This window comes from Rhipicephalus sanguineus, chromosome 11 (genome assembly GCF_013339695.2).
Source record: "Rhipicephalus sanguineus isolate Rsan-2018 chromosome 11, BIME_Rsan_1.4, whole genome shotgun sequence".
NCBI classification, from domain to species: Eukaryota; Metazoa; Arthropoda; class Arachnida; order Ixodida; family Ixodidae; genus Rhipicephalus; species Rhipicephalus sanguineus.
In genome coordinates, this window is record NC_051186.1 from 31090136 (window position 1) to 31111392 (window position 21257).

Below are 21257 nucleotides of genomic sequence, written 5' to 3' on the forward strand. Positions count from 1 at the left end.
ACGGGAGTGCGGTTGGGAGAGAGAAGGACAAAACTGAGGAAACAGGAAACAGTCGGTGAAAAAGAAAGCGTGGGATATTCGTGTAGAAGGGTACAATGGGAGGTGAGCGTTTCGCTGAATTATGGTTACCTGACAATGATATGCCGATTCGCCAATTATGCCGATTTGCCTGACAATTGTAATGTCACAGTGATAAGCACCATTCGTTTATTTATAAAGTTTTCATTTTATTTTATTTTATTTTATTTTATTTTATTTTATTTTATTTTATTTTGTTTAGCTTTAGTATTCGTTTATTTCTTAAGGGTACAAAACAGCGAAGTTTACAGCCCAATATGGCGGTACCGAAACCCATCCGTAAAATAGTCTACACAATACCTTTTAAACCAAAAGCAGCCCGTTCTATAAATAGCCTCGTTTAGTGACAGTGATAAGATCTCTGGGCAAGGTTATTCCAGCTACGTGTCCAATCTGAGGCGGAAACAACAACCGATATCCGGCAGCAGTTATCGCGAATGTTGTCCGTGGATACTGCCATGGGTGCCCAGCTCTTTAGTGCTCTCATTGCCGGTATCTGAGCATCTAAGCAAGCTTTTTGTCTGCGCACTGCTTCTGCTGCTGTTTCCGCAACCTGTGAGGATACACGCGTGATGGAATCGAGCCATCTGGCCACGTGTATTTGTGCAGTCATGTGCATTCCTACTTGCGCGAAGCAGAAAGTGTGTGTGTGTGTGTGTGTGTGTGTGTGTGTGTGTGTGTGTGTGTGTGTGTGTGTGTGTGTGTGTGTGTGTGTGTGTGTGTGTGTGTGTGCGTGTGTGTGTGTGTGTGTGGACAAAAATAACTCAGTGTCCCTTAGGCGTTTGTCTAAGACGACTCGAAGGCGAAAGACATTAGGTGTGGCTATTTTACCGTATATCTTGTATCACGCGTACGTCGGTTTCCTTATTTTTAATTTTTTTTTCCTTTAGTCACGCGAACTCCGCAAAGATCAAGTGAACGCGCAGATTGCGCGTCTCAAGCCACGAGACGCGCAGGTGGTCATAGGACTTCAGGCCGAGTCATGCAAACAGTCTTTAAAAAAATTTTTTTTTAATCGCGCAACCACGCATTTCGCGCGCCTCGATCAACGAGGCGCGTGTGGTCATGTGACTTTTTGTACTACACGCTGGGTTTTCCGCTGAGGGACCTTTCTCGTGAGACTCCTAAGGCTTTCTCCTTAGTAACTCGGTAGCCTTTGCCTGCTGCGGCGCCTTTCTTTTGAGCCCCGTGATTACGTCCTCGCGTTTAAATAAAGCAAGAAAATCGCACCGCCAGAAAGAAGTAATAATAAAACACAAAGCAGCGTGATGCAGGGGATCGAGACCGAGATGTCTCGTATGGAACATGCGGCCGAAGCTTGCTTGGCCCAGTGCTTTAGATAGCACGGGCTCGGACGGATAGTGACAGAGAACGTTGCAGAGGATATCCTTATCGACGCGCTCATTTGCATCGCTACTGAAGTTTCTTGGAAACTCTTAATCCCGACGAGGGGACTCGGCCTCCATCGGAACGAGAGGCCGACACGCGTACCGGCCGCCCGTCCTCCTTTTTTGACCATCGCGCTTAGCAGTCGCGAATCCCGCTTTAAATAATTGCGCAGTCCTGCAGGATGCAAACTTGCGCGCATGCAAGGCAATACAGTCTCGGGATTGGTTTGTTTTAATTGAGGACGTCCTCGTTAAGAAAGACCTTTCGCTTCTTGGTTTATTAAGGCTGAAGCCTTAGATGCCTAATCAAACTGACCGTCGGCGTCAACACGAGTGATACAAAAAATAATCACGTGGTGACGTCACCACATGACGTCACACATCGCCATAGTTTGTGACGTCCTCGTGATGTCACTACGACCTCACATGTAGTCGCGTTATGGGGTCATCACGTGACATCGTCGCTTGGTCAGAGGTGAGCCGATCACGGAGGCAGTGCAAAACCAAGTGATGTGCCGAAAGGTTTCGGAAGGGGCCGGGGGAGGATCAATACATCGGCTGAGAAGGAAAAGAAGATGGTTTTCGCCTTCGAGTCGTCTTTGGCGAATGCATAACGGACCCTGCGAATTTTTTTCCTTCTGTGTGACGCTTTAATGTTTACTGCGTTGTGCTCCAGCAGAGAGAGAAAGAGAGAGAGAAAACTTTTATTTGTGAAGGCCTCAAGGATTATCCTCGTTGGGTGGAGCCCTTAGTTCAGGGCCCCATTGGCTCGCGCCACACAACGTGCCCGCTGGATCAGCCGACGCTGCTCCTGCGGCTCTGAGCTGGTCAGCGCAGTCTCCCAAGAGGATTGTGAGGGTGAAGGAATAGGGCGGCAGCCCGGTGGTTGTGGACATTCCCAGGTGCAGTGATACACCGTGGGCTTCGCTCCACAATAGGGACAGTATGAGGGATATTGTGTGGGGTGGAAAAGATGAAGGATGCAAAGGCAGGGGAATGAATTAGTCTGAAGCTGCCGCCAGGCAACAGCGTCTTCTCGGTTGAGTGATTTGTGTGGTGGTGGGAAGTACATGCGGCTTTGTCGGTAGTGTTGTAGCGTTTCAGTGTAGTTGAGTGGTGCTGTTGGTGCATCGTCTGGGTTGGACAGCTCTTCCGATGGCGCCCGGTTTGTGAGCTCTCGAGCTACCGCATTAGCGCGTTCATTGCCATGGAGAGAGGCGTGTCCAGGTGTCCAGACGATACGCACCCTGTGTAACAAAGTGGGGTGTATTGATGTCAGGATACGGTGTGTGTATGGTGTGACCATTCCTTTCGCTATGTTCCGACAGGCACTTTGTGAATCGGTAACCACGGTAATTGGTTCGTCCGGTGCTGGTAATTGTGAAGCGTGTATAATAGCCAGGGCGATAGCAGTTAAGGCTGGTAAACGTTACTTGCGAAGCGTATTAGTTTGGTTCAATAAAGGTTTATTACTGACTGAAAATACTACTGGCGAAATGTCACAGATACTGCCACAGACTTGTATTTCAATTCTCTTTTTCTTTTACTAAATCATGCATTTGCTTGTGTCCTTAAACTTCGCACCGTGTTACTTTTAAACTCTGGGAATGTTTTGGGAACGGCGGGGACTAACATTTTACCCTCCAAGAGAGGAACTGCTAGGGGACTAACAGCGCTAACAGTTCGTCCCCTTGCCGTTGCTCCCTCAAAGAGAGCAATGGGAGTGGCCACCATGTTACTCCCTCAAAGGAGCAGCTCCTATATCTACGTTGCTCTGTTTTGGCTTAGACTGTTCTAGGAGTTACAGATTTCGGTGGCGGCGGCATAGTTCACGAAAAACTCACCGCCGGCGAGTGTACATACGGGCGTGCAGATATTAGGCTGTCGAACGTGTGCCGGTCACAAGCGTATTCCTACACGCCGTTTTCCAACAACTGATGCTCTCTCAATCGTGGGCTTGTCGGCGATCAGCCGTTTCTCATGCGGCAATCTGGTCTTTTATCGAGTTCACTTGTCATTTGGCGTCGCCGCATTTTATTGTTGCCTTTCAGTGTTGCATTTCACTGTTTCACGCATGACCGCCGCTGTTGCCTGTAGCAATTGAAGTGCTGCGCAGCTAAGTACGTGCGTGGGTAAAAGTCCAATTGCCGGCGTGGCGAAATGAAAATGTAAGGAAAGAGCATTGCGATAGAAAGAAAGAAGGATAAATATAGTAGGTGAGGCACGCTTCGCTTGCCCTCATTTTCCCGACAGGGAAAGTGCTCCTAATTCTTTTAGTGATGCGAACGCCGCTAAGACGAAGTGAACACATGTATGCAGCTCGCGCGCCTCTAGCCACGCATGAGATGTCACGTGGTATCGGTTGCACCATTTGGTGATCACGCCGGATTTTTGTCTGATTACGCTTTCTGATAAAGCGTCTGATGAGGATTTTTCTGATATGAAGCTTTAGCCTTAAAGAGTAAACGTAGTACACAGTCCGCAGCGGTGTGCTGTACCGTGCACCGGGTGGTACTAGCGAGTCGCGACGTAAAGTATACGGTGAGTCCAGTTGTACGGTGGTATCGATACCGGCGTCATCGGCACGTTGGTGTCACCAGTATCGCCGTGCGGTACTGGTCGTACCGCACAGTTGTGGTGGTGTTACCTTGCGGTTGTGCACAGTGGCAACGGTTAGCGTTCATTAATTCCTCCTAACTATTGTGTCGCTGAGACGATGCGTCTCTCATCGAAGACGCAGACGCTGTCGTGCCAGACTCTGCGCCTCAGGTCGCAAATTCTGTACACTGCAGGCCCGTAGCCAGGGGGGGGGGGGCTGTGTTTTTACCAGAAATAAATAATAAAAATAGGTGTCTTTCTCAAAAAGTAAAGGTTATCAGCAAGTGCCCCCCCCCCCCCCGAAAAAAATTCCTGGCTACGGGCCTGGTACACTGGTTCCGAACTTTAAGCAGTGTCGTCGTGTGTGTGTGTGTGTGTGTGTGTGTGTGTGTGTGTGTGTGTGTGTGTGTGTGTGTGTGTGTGTGTGTGTGTGTGTGTGTGTGTGTGTGTGTGTGTGTGTGTGTGTGTGTGTGTGTGTGTGTGTGTGTGTGTGTGTGTGTGTGTGTGTGTGTGTGTGTGTGTGTGTGTAGTTCTTTTCTCTTGTTTTTTTTTCTGTCGTTTTCTTCTTTATAACATCTCTTTTCTATCGTCTTTCATTCCCCTTAGCCCCTTCTCCAGCACAAGGTATAGCCAGCCGTTCTGAGAACTGGCTAACCTCCCTGTCCTTCTGCCTATATCTTCCTCCTCCGAACTGGAGCGAGTGCCGCTCGGACTGCGCCTCTCGCGAACGGGCAACGTATACGGTGACGGAGCTTATGCAAAATAGCGTCCGCGTTTAGGCTCTCCAACGCAGTGGTAGGGAGAGCACTACCAAACCATACTGCATACTGCCACACATAACGACCTCCCAAAACATACTATATATATACGAATTTGTCGATAGCAACCGCTGTTGGTATCTCCATAAGTTTGCTTACTTATTTTTATATGCAGCGAGAAAGCATGCTGCGCTGTCTTCACCAGGGCCCGCCCAATCGTGCTTACTATGTATTAGCTCGCGCACTCGCATATTTTCGTGCCCGCGCTTTGGATTAGGCTGCTTTCGAGCTCAGGGAAAAAGGTGCGATCGATGATAACTCGATACAAGTATATGCGTCCTGTCGCCGAAATGCGCGGTCGCCTCGAGAACTACACAAAAAGAGTATACACGGGAAGTCCCGCCGTCGTCCCAGCCCGTATGGCGCAGCAATATCAAGTTACGATTGATTCGCAGACGACACGGAAGGAGCAACCCGTCTGTCGAAATGGGCGCATGTTTTAGGAGAAAGCGGGTTTGCACAACCACATGCGTCGGCGCGCCAGATGCATGCAGCTCAGTGTTCATCGCGAGTGAGGGAGCGGCGTGGAGCGTGCAGGCCGCAACCAGACAACTGTATTCGTTCGAATTGAATATTTTGCGCAGTGTCATTCTTCGGCAACCGAATGTATCCCGGCAGCTGGGCTTATTTTATAACTTGCTGTGTTTACCTCCATTCATTTTTCTTGGTTCAGTTTTGTTTGTATCTATGTTTCACTTGATTTATTTATTTATGTTTCATGTGATGCCTCATTTATGTTTCGTTAGATTTCACTTGGTTTAGTTTCGTTTCATTTCGTTGAGATCTTATACTACATTTGTTATTTGTCGCTAACACTGTATATAATGCAGCACGTTTTCTTTCACTGTTTTGCATTTTATATTGTTAACCCACTCCCCTCTACAATACCTAGGAGGGTATTGAAAAACCAATAAACCATGACACAGACTCCGTGAATTAGTATATATTCAGAATGATCTACGATTATTTGCGCTCAGATTGTGCGTCCTCGCTGAATAAGTCAGCAATTAAAGGACGTGGAATGGCATGTCTGATTTCAAGGATCTTACTTATGTGTACTACTTAACTAGCAAGACTCAACTAGAAAATTGAGCAGCTTGATCACTTTTGTATCTGATCATATTACATACAAAGGAACAATAAATTGTTATTTGACTTTTGAGTTAATCGGTATACGTCATGTAATTAACTCGTAATCGGTTTGCCGAACTGTACGAAAGTGGAACACATATGGACGGTAAATGTAACAAGCTGTCTCTTTGTGCGCGCAGATGAGGCCCTGGAGAGCTTCATCGTGGAGATCGTGCGCGCCCACGAGAACCGGGTGTCGCCCGTCAAGAACGTCACCTCGGACCCGAACTGGAGTTTCGGACACTCGTTCTTCTTCTCGAGCACCATCATTACCACCATCGGTAAGCGGCGACCACCTATATACGCATCGCACACCACGTGCCGCACACACACACGCGAGTATTAGCGCGCGTCCATTCCCATTTGCGTGAGTACTGAGTGAAAACAGTGTGTCACTATTAAGGCGAAAGGCATAGATGCCTCATCAAACGCGAAAATTGACCGTCGGCGGCGTCAACACGACTGGTATCAGCAAAAAAATCATCACGCTATGACGTCACCATGCAACGTCATCGTGACGTCCCGTAGTGTGACGTCACCTGATGACGTCATCACATGACATCGTCGCTTGGCTTGGTCAAAGGTGGGCCGATCCCGGAGGCAGTGCAAAACCAGGTGAGGTGCAGACAGCTTGCAATGCCTACGATCATGGAGCCCACTGGTGCCAGGGAGGAGGGGGGTGGTGGTTTGGGGAATTCAAACTCCCCGCTCCCCGAAATGTTCCAGTTTTGCATGTGTATGTGCACGCACACATACAAACGCATGCACGAGCATGCGTTTGTAACTTTGGCTACGCCCCAGAGTAGTAATCTTCCGGGGGATGGGGGGGGGGGGATTAGTGCATTGACTGAGAAAAAGAAGATTTTATCTTTCGCCTTCGAGTCGTCTTAGGCGGATGCATAAGGGACCCTGTTAGTTTGCGTCCAGGAGAAGCAACCGCCCACCAAAGGTAGAACCCGAATAGAACGCCCCGTGAGCTGGCGTCGTATAGGCACACACGCCGAGCGTACCGATATCCTTCAGGCGCCAGCGTGTCGTATTCGCGGCCAAGTGTGTTTGCCGTCCTTGGCTAAAAATCGTCAGCTTTTAAAGCCTTGCGACGAGCTGAAGAGTTGCTACACACGTAAATACATGGACACTGTTCGGAATATCCAACCCTGTGCCTTTTGCAAGGACCGCTAAAGCAACAGGACGCCCTGTTCATTCAATGTTTGTATTGTTGTCCTCATTTAATTTGAATCGCGACGCATCTTCGAATATGAAACACATTCTAAGTTGTAATTTTGGATGAGGACCTGCAAACAGGTATTAAGGCACCTCATCAAGTTTGATCACTGCAAACGAACGATTAACTTCTAAAGTCATGGCGGCTAAAACGCGGTTGGCAAGCGCGGTGACTTGCAGTTCAATACGTCACATTGATGTCGGTACATTACAAGACACCACTGACTATACACGAATACGGTGTTCCATCTTGTATTGTTCACGACTGTAGCTGCTGCCACTACTGTAGCCAAGGCAGGGAGGCCCTCGCCTGCTGACGGCACAGTAACTGTACAGTGCTATCTTTAAACTTCTCCAATAATGACTGCTTTGACAAATTATTTCGGTGAAATGCTCCCCGGATGGTGACTTGAAACTTCCAATGTGTAATCGAAATTTCTCACGGGGTCTGGTGCCGGCCGGGCCCTTTCAATGTCGACCAGTGCCTGGTTTGCCCAACAGGGCCGTACCCAGGAATTTTTTTCGGGGGTGTTTTTGTGTAGAACGGCCAACTTTGGCAACTCGTGGTCGCTGTGAAGGCATGCAAATATTTGACTATCACCCGAAAAGTTAAAGACTGAAAAAATTTCGGGGGGTGTCAGAACCCCCTCAACCCCCCTTAGTTACGGCCCTGGACCAATATACTTCCATTCGTATGGAACCAGTATAAGCAGTACGATATTAATTGTATTGAGTCGAACCATAGCAGGTCTGTTCGTTTTGTTTACCATCGATCGCTTCGACCGAGACTTTTCACCGACAGCTGCTCAGGCATATAGAATCTCTGAAGACTTCTACTCGTATGAGAACTAACGTTTGTCATCTCAGATCGCTACCTTTTAATGCCTGCTTGCCTGACATCAACCAGAGCTTATCGTGCCTCAAATACCCCGCACTACAGGGGCGTAGCCAGAAATTTTTTTCAGGGGGGGTTCAACCATACTTTATGTATGTTCGTGCGTGCGTTTGCGTGCCTATATACGCAAGCAAAACTGAAAAATTTCGGGGGGGGGGGGGTTGAACCCCCCCAACCCCCCCCCCCCCTTGGCTACGCCCCTGCCGCACTAACACTTTCAAATACAGTTTTTTTTTCCGCATGATCTAAGATTGCCATTTTTTACCTGCCGAAATTAATTTGTTACCCATTTCTCATTTTTTTAAACGCTACTGCTGCAGGTGTATATAGTTCATTTACATTTTTCTAATATTACGTTCCTTTGCGCGCATATCGCAATTATTTTACTTACATGTACAGGATCGTCTGCATCTAAGGTGAGCACATTAATATTCAAGACCTCATCTTATGCTTAATACAAAACTAGGAAAACTATTATTGCGTTTATGGGCACCATGATTAGACGTCATATAACGGACATTTCCCTCGTGAAGCAGAATAGGCGTCCTAGTTTTACCGGACACTATGGTGTTCACCTTAGATCTGGCCGGCCCCATACACTCGCTCCTGCCGTAGCCCTAACGGGCTGCAGCGTGTACAAATAAAGAATAAACGAACACGATGCAGGCTATGGCAACATCACCCCGCTGTCTACGGGTGGCAAGATCTTCTGCATCGTGTACGGGCTGATTGGCATCCCGCTGACGCTGATCCTGCTGTCGGCGTTCGTCGAGCGACTCCTAATCCCCGTCACCTACATACTGCAGTTCCTCAACTCGCGCCTCGGGCACCTCTACCAGGCATTCAACATCCGCGTCCTCCACCTCTTCATTGTCGGTGTAAGAATGCTTTTTTCTGCTTCCTGCTGCGGCGCCGGCCTTGCGCTTATCATTTGTCCCTTTGCGACACGCATTACGATCGACTGTCTATAAATGCGTGAAATTTACATAACTTTTGATGCCAAAGTTCTGGAGACCAAACTCGAAGCAACTGTAAATGCTGGAATTATAGTGTATTTTACAGCAATTAATTGTAATTACGAAGTAAATGATTATCTAATTATAGTACAGTCAGTCATGCTATATATTTATTCATAAACCGAATTCAACGACCCACTCAAATTGCATATGACAGCTATCTGTTGGCAGCAAGCATTCCTAAAGAGCACTGGTGTAGCCAGGGAAGGGGGTTGGGGGTTCAAACCAATGGTTCAACCAATGGTTCAACAAGAATGTTTAAGTTACCGTTAGCTCACTAATCATGATCTCTTCATTGTCAAAATAATCCGATCTGCATACAGCCAAATCTCACTACAACAAAGTCGTATCTAACATTAGCTTTATACAGTTAAACTTCGATATAACGAAATTTTCGATGTAACGAATCATTTTTTTTTTTAATTTCATGTCCAAAGAGCACCGCGTATTTTGAGCCTCAATGTAACGAAGCGGGTTTATCCACGATTTCGATTCAACTAAGTTTCACTGCTACTGCACGGGAGTCCAAGGTAATAAACTGAAACTAATTCTGGTGCCAGTGGCCATATGGTTAACTCGCACGCGGCTTTCGCGAACGCATTTTTCAAATCGCGCGCCGCGCGACAAAGAGCGGCCGCCAAAGCGGAGCAGCGTGTTAGGGGCGAGACAGACGGTACGATTTTTCATGCGATTCGACGTCCGACACGGCGGAGCGGAAACCGGAATGGTGACCTTTCATAGCATCGTACAGCCACCGTTCCCTCTCCCCCACCGCGGCGTCGGCCGTCGGATCGCATGGAAAATCGGACCGTCTGTCCCCCGCTTTATCCGGAAGTGGTCAGCGCCTTCCGCGGAAAGTGTGTAGCTGTGCTCTCCTCGCCTTCGCAACGGCATTCGGCTCATTCGTGGCGTTAAAGTGTACTAGAATATACAATACCGTATTTACGCGATTGTAACTCAACCCATTTTATCTAAATTTGAAATCCGAAGTTGGGGGGTTGACTTACAATCGAAACCGAAACTAGTTTCGGTTGTAAGGTCAACTTAAAAGCGAAACAAACGAGAAACCGGGCACGCTGTGGCATGGTTACGACTATTACGTTTGCGTCCCGACTCTACCTGTAACATATACCGTATTTTTTCGTGTACAACTAGCACCCTCAGCAACGATTTGCGGAATTTTTTCTAAAGATCATGTCCGCGTGTTGCCGCGAAGCTAACTTTTCTGCAAAGCTCTGAAGAACTGCCGTGAAGCCACCTTTGCACACTAAAATCCAAGTTTGTTGTCTTCAGCAACATCGTAAATAAATTTCCTTTATGAAATGCGCTCGCGCTTTTCTTTTACTTTTTCCTTTCTTTTTCGTGCGATTTTAGGGGGCCGACCTACATTCGAGTCGAATTATGATCCTGTGGCACGGTAACGGTGGCGCGCGCACTGCTCTAACCCTAGAGTTACCGCATATGCTACCTAAAGGTAGCATATGCGGTAACTGATATGCTACCTTTAGGCAGCATACCTAAAGGTAGCATAGAGTTACTGATATGCTACCTAAAGGTAGCATATCAGTAACTCTATCTACCCTTACTACCCGCCGTAGTTCCGCATTCTATCCCGTGCATGACTTGTGCAAGCGCCCGATTTCAAGTTTGCTATCGCCGTGTGTCAAATAAGGAGCGTTAGTTGCCGTTGGGGCGATAGCAAACGTAACAATGGCCCTCCGTTACGCCTCTGTCTCAAAGTGCGTTGGCGGGCGGTTGACGATCATAATAAGTTTGAACAGCGCGACTGAACGTGCGGACAGAGAAGATCCTCATTCAGTCGCGCTGTTCAAACTTGTTATGACAGTCTGTCTGGTGTGGCACGGTGCAAATGAAACGAAGCGTGGTGCGACTGCCTAATCTAGAGATCGCTAGAGCCAGCTGCACGTGGGCGCGATTCACAGTAGCCGCCGCCGACAGACCTCCCAGGCTTTCCTCCTCACCCTTTCGCGATCCTCTCCGCGTCCGCTTTCGGTGACGACGGATGAGGCACGCCGACGCTCGGCGTATGGAACGGGCGCCCTGTGCTCTACAAGACGTCGTGGTTTGCTTGGAAATATCTCAGAGCTGACTTTCGTCTCCTCAACCTCTCCTCCTCTTCCTCCATGATCCCGAACTCGAAAGAAACTATTATTGACTTTGAAGAACAGAACAAATTCCCAGCAAAAGCAATAGGAACTAACAGGCGCATTTACCGCAGGAGAAATCTTTTTTCTTTTTGGTAAAAACAATGCTCAAACAAGTTTTAGGCAGCCGAGCTTTTCTGAAGATTCTTTTTTTTCGGGGGGGGGGGGAGGAGGGGCATCTGCTCGCATTTATCAGCCGCATCGTGTTATGTGGATGTTCCATGATAGAACCGACTTAAGACTTTTTTTTATTTTTGGGACCAATGCACATGCAGCTGCCACTGAAACTTGCGATACCACAATGGGCCTTAGTTCTTAATTCGGCGTGCAATATGGCAAAACATGGCCACCATAGCGGAGGTAATTCAGGTTGCCGACTTGGTTTCATGCGGTTTTAGCCCGCAGTTCTTTTGGTTTTGTCCTGTACGACGGTTTTCAATTATGCTCGTTCATTGGACCAAGGGAAGAGCAAGTGGTATGGTTCGATGAACATGACAGCTTCGTCAATGTCCCACTCTGGACAACACCCGACACTTTGATGACAAACCACGGAGGAAAAATAGACGCGACAGCTTCGCTTAACCCATATTACCACTATAGTGTTGGACCTGCACATCCCCTGGCTTTACGTCTGATGTGCAGGCACTGTAAAAAGTACTTTGCTGGCAAGGCAGTTAATCATTGTCGCTGGATCTCAAGTTAAAAAATTATTAATTTGTTCATATTATTCAAATTGATTTTCTCTTCATGCTGCCACATAATTCGAGCACTCTTATTGCACCTATTGTGTATAGATGAATCCTCCATGACTATACGTTGCATAAAAAGTCAAATTTCAATTTAACGAAGTTTAGATGAAACGAAGTTTACAATTCTACAGCCTTCATTATAGTGAGGTTTAACGGTATTCGATGTTCCCCACAATCACATATATGTTGTCACATGCCAGTGTCAGTGGGAACGCGTTTCCTTCATTGCATCTGATTATTCGTTGAATCTGTGTTTCAGCTGCATTTGTATGACAGTGCTCTGGTTTCCTCTTAGCTGTTGGTGGTGGTCTTCTTCTTCCTGGTGCCTGCGGCCATCTTCTCATCCCTGGAGCCAGAATGGGACTACGTGGACTCACTCTACTACTGTTTCATATCCCTCACAACCATTGGTCTTGGCGATTTCACACCCGGAGACAGCTATGAGCAGCCCTACAGGCCTCTTTACAAGGTGGCTGTTGTAGGTGAGTACGAGCGCCAAACTCGTCTTGTGCTGTTCCACTTGGTTCACATGTAACTGCCTCCACCTGACATGTGCTCTAGACAAATGCACTTATTATTGTTTTAATTAGACTCAAGGCAAAAGCAGTCTCACAATTCTTATGAGCACTTGCACACTCTTTTTGGCACAAACCTAAATGAAGGAAGAGGCATTACATTTGGCTAGGCAAGAAGAAGCATTTGAATGCAAGGTAAAACTTCCTTCTTAGCTTTATTTCCTTGAACACAGTGTTCTAAGTTATAGCATGAAATAATTCTAATAATAGTTCACTGTAGACATTATTACAATAAGGAAATTTTAAGTTAATGGTTACTCGCTTACTCATTCTTTGCAGATGGGAAGTTGAATCCGGCGTTGTGTACGGGAAGCTTATGTTTAGTATTTTTCGGGCAAGTAACTTCATAATTTCTTAAAGCCATAAAAGAAAGGATACAAACGTCATTAAGCAGAATGCTACTAGGGTAATTATCAGAGGAGAATGTTATTATTCTCAGAGCAGGCTTTTGTAACTGCAATATATAGGTGTTAAGTAAGCTTTGTGTGTTAGGCCCCGTACTTCACAACAATAACCTAGGTGGGTATGAAATGGTGGGTATGCAATGAAGCAAACTACGAGGCAAATATTGTTGGAAATGGCCTAGGCATAACAGCTAAAATTAGGCCAGTTTCCTACAAACGGCATTAATTTGTTCAATCCAATACAAGTGACTATCAAAAACAGCTCCTAAGTATGCTAGTGTATCAATGTGTGGTGAGCTCTGTCAGTCTTCATTAAGTGTGCGCTGTTTTTGCCTTATGATGAACAACCTAGCTCAAGACGTGTTATTCGAGCTCAGCCCCCTTCCCCCTCACACCCCTTCTATGTATGTGACAGTTACATTCATGGCTATCCAAACTGTCCCAATTTTGTTCATTTCCAAGCGATCTGGAGTGCCTTGCTTTGCCATGTTGGTGTAGAGTAAAAAGTTGGTGGTCTAGATAGACGCAGAGCCTTTCCTTCCAAGGATGTCATCTATGACGCCCTCTATAGCCACTGTTATAGTGACAGAACATTGTCTGTCCCCTCTACAGGATACCTGCTGGTGGGCCTGACAGCCATGATGCTCCTGCTCAACGTGCTCTACGACATTCCGCAGCTGAACGTGGGCGTCTTCTTTCTGCTCAAGAGCGACGAGATGACCAATGACCCCGAGAAAGTGCGGCTGCACCACGGCCTCGGACCCAAGTACACGCAGCAGATCGACGAACCTCCGCCACCACAGGTGCGCCACATCAAGGCTCGGCCGCCACCATCTTCCTCCTCGCCCGAGGACTTGCCGTGACTGGCCACGTGTTCGTAGGCACAAGGGGCAGTTCGTAGGCATACGCTGAACAAAACAAGAAAACCTCAAGCATAGCCACAGCTGCGTCTGTGGTGCACAGACTAAAGGCATATATCTCAAAACATCTACACGCATTCCTGTGCTTAAGCAGAAGCTAAACGCTGGGGTATTTTCAGGCGCAGTCCCAGCGCTGCCTCGGCCCGGCATAGATCGATGAATCACCACTTAAGCAACGCAACGCATCTGTGATGTTGCAACACCTCTGCCAGTGCAGTACTTTTTAATGCTTGACGAAATGTCTGGTACCAGGGTTACGCATGGAAACATTGTCGCAAAAATTTTAACAATTCATATATGAAATTGGACACAAAAATGCAAGGTACACAACACACCAACACTGTAGATGAATTAAATCACTGCCCAAACTTCAAGATGAGATGGCGTGAGACAGATGAGGGACATAGCATGATGCAGGTGTAGAAGGGACAGCAGGTGCTGCATCGTGTTGAGCTTTCCCATCCCCTTTCTGTTCCAATGCTGCCTTTAGAACAAAGCTTTGCCAAGTCGCCAATCTATCTCATTTAGACAAAGAGCTGAGTAAGTGTCAAACTGCAAAGATTTGTAACTTTAAAGTACGCAGTACTGTTAGCATGATACCAGTTGTCAGTGTTACCATGGAGCATTGTATGATTGCAAAGCTAAAATGGTCTGGCTGAAAATTTGGGGCCTTTTGGCAAGGAGAGGCCTAGGTAAACTGAGGGCTGTAACTCTTAGTTGCAGTGTGGATGAGGTTTCTTTCACAACTGTTACCAATATTCTGCCCGTGTAAGTGCTCTTGGCGGATCACCTCTGAGGAATATTGGGAAGAATGTTGGCACTTCTGTTGTAGTTCAGCTGGCACATGTTTGCAATGCAAGCTTGGAGCTCTTAAGGGTGGCACGTGCATTGTTACAACAGTGGTATTTCAAGCATTGACAGTCAGCACGTTTGTGTGTTGATCCTCTGAGAGGCAGTACTGAACATTGCTTTGGTAAGACAGTCAGGTATACATAGCTCAGCAGACATAATTATACTCATTTATCCTCAGTTGAAATTCAGTTATATGCGAATTTTTTAAAATAATTTTGTTGAGCAGATATTATGTTCAAATGCATTAAATGCTTACTTTGATCAAGATTAATTGGAAGTATGTATTTTCAGGTGCTATGCTGAACAAAATCTTAAGACTTTCTCAGTAGAGAGACAGTGATCTTATCTTTTGCCATGAGGCCAGAACAACTCTATATTATCGTTGTTGCTGGTAATTTGACCCTTATAGCATAAACAATCTTGCTGCTCTGGTCACTTAGTTCACTTGTAAGAGGCATTGGGTGAGGTCACGCATGCATCTGATTTGTTTTAGATGAAGCAGGCGAGCACTACGTATATAAACGCGGTAGTAAGTAATGTACTCCACCAAAACTGACCACTATGTAAGATTATAGCAAAAACAAAATTGGCAATTTGGCCAGAAAGACCATTCCCACTTGCCTACCTTATCAATGCAACATTCTTCACCACAAGCATAGCACCACCAAGCAGGCCTTCCAGCTGTAAATGCTAGTGTTCTACCTCTTTTAAGTTTGGCAGCTACTGGTAGAAATGTTTTATCAAACTTTTGATAAAACCACTGTCTCCCAGAGTTTGAGGTTGGCCTATAAACATGGTAGGGTAGGTGAACCCACTAGGCAGCTCAAACCACGAATAAGGTCTCAATTTTGATGAAGATCCTACAGCTTCTATGACCAAAAGATCAATATACTATAATAATGACACATCTGCATCGTCACATCCATTGTTGAAACAGAATACACGTCAACATTGTGGAGAATTGCTCGAGTGAACGAGCAGCCCCTAATGCATTAAACTAATGAGATTACTGCCATGGAGCTTGCAGAAGACTCCTCAAAGAACGCCACATTTAATTCCTGGTCACAGTCACGTATCCGTCTGCGCCACACAAGTAGACTTTCTGTAAAATAACACAGCAATTTGTTGGTGGCATAGTCAACTCAGCAGATTCTTTGATACTGAATAAATTTGGTTAAAAATGGCCTTAAAAGCCCCTACTCCGAAAGAAACCATGAGCCACTGCAAGCGTTCAGTTAGGTTCTGCTGTTCTGCAATGGGTTTCTACTCCGTTTAGACATCGCAATGGGTCACTAAAGAAAAACTTTGTTCAGCTGTATTACTATGTTAACTTTCAAAAGTTCCAGAATATTAGTCTTGTTAATGTTCCAGAATAGGAATCTTGTTAATATGTCATTTACAGCAAAAAGAAAATCAAATTTATAATCCTAAGAACGTTATGAATGTTATTCAAGCTAGTACACTGGAATATAAAGCAATGAGTTTCAGAACAAACATTAATAATCCACTTCTGCAGTTGTTTTATCCAGTTTCAGCAAACAGGATCACATTAACCGCTTGAGAAGAAAAAGATGTATTATGCAGAATCATATCGAGAAAATTATACAGTATAATCAACATTTTACTGGCTAAGTTTATGAAATTACATTTTAGAAAGAATAGCTTCTGACCTGAGCTGAGTAGCATTTCTTTCTGGTTTTCTCTGTTTGTATGTGACTTTAAAAAAATTGCATATGCTTGGAAATTATTAGTCCTGCAAGCAAGGAAAGCCTCAGAAGCACACACATGCATTTAAACATGCCTTTTGTTTTGTTCCTTTTGTTTTTTTCAGTTTTACACGGAGGGAAGAATAAAGAGGACAGGCGTGTGAGCGTCGTGGTCTCAGCCTCACTGCGTGAAAGGACTTGCCAAGTTGAGGGAGAAATTCTGCGAGATTAATGTGATTTAGAGCAATGAAATAGAAATGTACAAAATAAATACTGTGAGTGGAATACTTAAAATGTATTCAGCAACAACAGTCTTAAGGGACAGTAAAGGAAGACTAGGACACTGGTGGCTCACACCTTCGAAGCTGCAAACATGTACTGCCTTCTAAGAGCAGCAAGTTGGTTTGCCGGGAAATGAGGCCAATGCAGAGTGTGCTTGGCAACACCAAGCACGAGCGCTTATAGGAAAAAACATGACGTACAATGGAGCGCGTAGTTCTCATGACACCAAGGCTAATTGTTGGTTAGAGAAACAAACTTGTGATGCTGCAAGTTAAAGTAAATGTAAATTGAATCTTGCAAATTCTGTTTGTATTTATAGAAAAGTCCGTCATATCTATGTAAACTGTGAAATCTGTGATTTTGTGCTTGTTGACGCAGGCACTGTGGCTTGGGTGAGCAAGAAGTGGGAAGTTACCAAGTCAATCTTTATATGAAATTCTCTTTAACGAGGAATTGATCATTTAATAAACCCAAAGCGATGTTAAGACTGACAACAGTAGTCTACCAGTTAAGCCTGATGTACTGTTTGCCGCTTAATGTTGCTTTAAAATGGTTCTGTAGGGTTCACGACGCAGCCAAGCTTGGCCCGAGAACTTTCAGGGTTAACCGAAGAACTGTCGTCTATGCTATAAATGCCTTATAACAACCACGAGATTTAGGACATGACAAAGGCAGGACTCTTACGTTTTACCATTGTATGTACTCGATGCCTGCTGTGGTTCTGTTGTCAGAGCTGGCATCTTAAAATAAATGCTGCATGCTTGCCCTTCAATTTCAAGGCAAAACGGATTTTTCCTTTTCTTGTGCTTCCGCTGCACATTACATAGCAGCTTTCCTGCCTCGCCAGGCATAAACACTCACTGACAAGAAGGACGTGAGAGCATTTCTCAGCAGTAAGGCCTGACTAAAGCGATGCAAAATCGCTGCAGAACTTAGGGCTACATTATTGTCTGTTTTCTTTAAGGCCCCTTGTCACGCAGCAGTAGTTAAATGTGAATTCCTGTCAAGTTGACATGTTTTGAGTGCCGCTTACTCGAGCTGGCTCAGACAAGTCGCGGACGTGGCTTGCCTAGTGCAGCTTATAAGCTCTTTAGTCAGATAGACCACAGCACTGGACGTGTTCATGTTCAGACACAAGGACACACCGATTGTTTTTTTTCTTGCGGATTTACTTCTGCTATATGAGTGGGGTATCACTTGTGCCGTGTATATCAAACGTGTTTGTGACTCAAGATATATACCCTGTGATTGTTTGCGCAGTGTGAATTGCGGCCATCTTCCCTCTCCTTGTGCTTGCCGTGTCGCCACTGGAAACAGATCTGCCATCACTCTGTGTTTGAATGGTTGTGTGTCGTGTGTAACTGTTCTTTTTTCTTGATGTTGGTGCACTAACTTCATCAAAAGGTTGCCTATCCTCCAAACCATCAGCTGTGTCATACAACTCGCTACCTTGGTTGATGTCCCTCTGTTTCAGTCAACTGCATCGGTGTACATTGAAGCAGACAAGGGCACTAGGCAGTTCTACATTGGGCTACACACTATGGCGAACGTACAGAATGGAGCGATATGAACACAATCTGAAACCTTGTCAAGTAAACTAAGAAAGTGGCCTTCTTTTTTTTTTCTCTGTGAAGCCATTGTGTTGAAGGAATTGGAAAGCAAGCTTTAAGTGTTGGTTCACTATAGTTCCATTAAACCTGAAACATTTGCTCTCAGTATCGCTCCATACTGCACGTACGCCTAGCGGGTCGCTTATTCTGTTGTTAAGGAAGCTCAATGTACGAATGCCACAGTAGCAAAAAACTGAAGTGAATTCAAGAGACCCACATGGCTTATCTTCCACATGGGCAGTCTCATTATCAACTACTTGCAGACCCTCATTCACATACATTATTACATTATTTTTTGGAACACTTGCAAACAATACTGACATGCCTCTGTTATCTAAAATGCCAAACACTACAACAAAATCTTTCCAATGTACATAGCTTGTAAGCTCCAGTATGAACACCCTATTATTTGTGTAAATTGTTTACATGTCTCACCTGAACTTTAAACCAATGTGGTGTTTCCGCAAGGATTCACTGTTGAACTCACTGGTTCGTGATCAGATGGAAACAGCGCAACCAAGTGAGACGAGACAAGAAGCTCTGTCTTGTCTTGTCTTGTTCCGTCTTGTCTTCTCATTTGGTAGAGCCGTTTTGATATGTTCTGTTCGATAAATATCAGTCTGGAGGCCTTCACACGATTTGAAGCTTCCTGACAATAGGAATTATAAGAGCATATTGTAAACTTTGGAAAAGATGTGGCATTCATAATGTTGGAGCCACATGAGAGAATCTTGAATGACAAACCATTGTCACACCTGCAAGTGAGGAGAAACTAATTGTGCAGGCTATTATGCCAGTTTGTAGAGGAACCAAAAGAATAGTTCATTTAGTAAGTAACCCCGGAGTCACTTGCAGCAAGTCTTATTTCTGAAGGGTGATGAATCGCTGGTAGAAACTTGCCTCTCAACAGCCTTCAGAGGTAACCTGTACCTTGAAACTGTTTGATCTGGCAAGACTAAATTGTGTGTACCACAGCAAAAGCTTCTGTTCCTCCGCGCCTTAAACTCAAAATAAGATTTGTGCAACTCTCTTTCGTTTAGATTGCCACTTTCAGTGTGGCCATTGCATTGCACAACTCCTGAGTATCTGTCACAATTTTACGTATGTAGTAGCAGTAGCAGCTATCATATCATGTAGGTTTGACGTTGCAGCATCAAAGAGCCTCAACATGCTGTCTGGCTGTTTAAATCTTTATGCAAGAGTGCAGCCAAATGAGAACTTTTTTTTTCCGCTTCAGTCAAAGACTGCCATTCCTAAACTGCGACTCACGATGATCGAAGGTCACTTGTAAAAATAAATTGCCCTACTGGTAGCCCCAAACAAAACTGCTGTGGGACAGGTACACTTGTAATTGTTTAAAAACTGTTTCGAAATAATTTAATAAGACACTCGCTCGATTCAGCTGCACTCGTTGTGATAGCTTACCCAGCAGATCTGCTGGATAATGCCATAGTTTTCCCCACTTTACTTTCAAGCTTTTTGTACCAAAGTTACCTTTGAGCTTCGTCAGTGTTAGCTGCAGCACTCTTTGTTATATATTTATCCCCAGTGCCATTTGTTGTGAAACCAGCATATCAATCTGTAACGTTGTGATAGTGACACCCATGATGCATTCGTGCAGTGGCTAGGACAAATGCACTCACCTCTAGAATATCTCAACAATCTTCTTGTTCTGGACACGCTATATCTTTGTTACCTTTACACGCTTTCTTCACTGTTTGGACAAAGACTGTACTAAAGAAAAAAAGTGCAAGCTCGCCTTGAATGAAGGTGCACCTCGATTTCAGTAACTAATATGTCTAATGTGAACCTTAACACGCTTGTCTAGTGTCGTGCACATTGTTTAGGAATCTTAAAACTCTGAGAGCACCATTGAGTGGCTGCTGACAAAAGGTCGGTACAGATATACATTGTTTGCTCAAAGAAGCATGTGGTTCTGGTGGCCAGGCACACACAGAGATGCGCTTATGTCTGTCTGCTTCAAGATGCATATAGCAAAGAAGCTAAACCTCGATATAATAAAGTATCGGTTATAACGAACTATTGGTTATAATGAAACAAAATAAAACGGCCCTGCTATTAAAACGGCGTTATGATTATCATATAAACAAATTTTATGATATAATGAAGCTATTTTAGAGCCAGATGGACTTTGTTATATCGAGGTTTGTGTGTGATGCTGCTGTCTCTTCGAACGCTTTTCAAGTGAGACGGAAAGTGTGTGCTGCTTGTTGTTCCCACCATCCCTTTAGCATGGACTCAGCATTACCCTAATTGGCACTCGCGCTATGTGTTCGAACACCACTGTGTGCCAAACACGCATTTCAGGTCTGCAATTACCTAGTTCTTTTTCTTTTTTGCTCGAGAAACAATACAACTGCTAGGCTGCGCTTTTATGCACCTGACCATAACAGTCCCGCGTCCAAGATTCAACGACACTTCACATGTGATACTTCATATTGAAATATACATATATATATAAAAAGATATTATATACATATTATACATAAATATATACATAACTATAAATGTGTCTATATGTACATATAAGCATTCATTGTGGTTGTTGTGTGCAATGGTGGCTTACAAGCCAAGCCTGTTTGCTTCTATATAGGACTTTGTAACTGTTATGGGACTGAGTGAAAAGAAAAAAGAGCTGAATAAAGATGGAAATGTTTGTGGGTGTTTATCTTGTGTGGACCTCTATTCTCGCAGACACATCTTTATTTTGTGAGTTGGTTATAACATTATAATGTCACGTGCTTCAACAGGTTGGCAATTCCAAAAACAGAAAAAAATTAATAATAGTACTACAAACAGGCACTTACCCCTGCCCAGCGATCCTA

The 21257-nt window shown here is 45.0% G+C and overlaps 1 protein-coding gene across 3 annotated transcripts in view; it reads left to right on the forward strand.

Moving 5' to 3' along the window:
* Positions 1-21088, forward strand: part of LOC119373518 (potassium channel subfamily K member 1) — a 186271-nt gene extending 165183 nt beyond the window's left edge. For 2 of the 3 annotated variants that reach the window (XM_037643572.2, XM_037643569.2), the window contains exons 2-5: positions 6154-6294; positions 8799-9010; positions 12358-12544; positions 13654-16685. In XM_037643572.2, coding sequence (XP_037499500.1) covers positions 6154-6294; positions 8799-9010; positions 12358-12544; positions 13654-13904 — 791 coding nt within the window. In that variant the 3' untranslated portion in view covers positions 13905-16685. Of the gene's footprint in view, positions 1-6153; positions 6295-8798; positions 9011-12357; positions 12545-13653 lie in introns of all 3 variants that reach the window. The other variant, XM_037643571.2, reaches the window with a different exon arrangement.
* Positions 21089-21257: the final 169 nt, after the last annotated feature.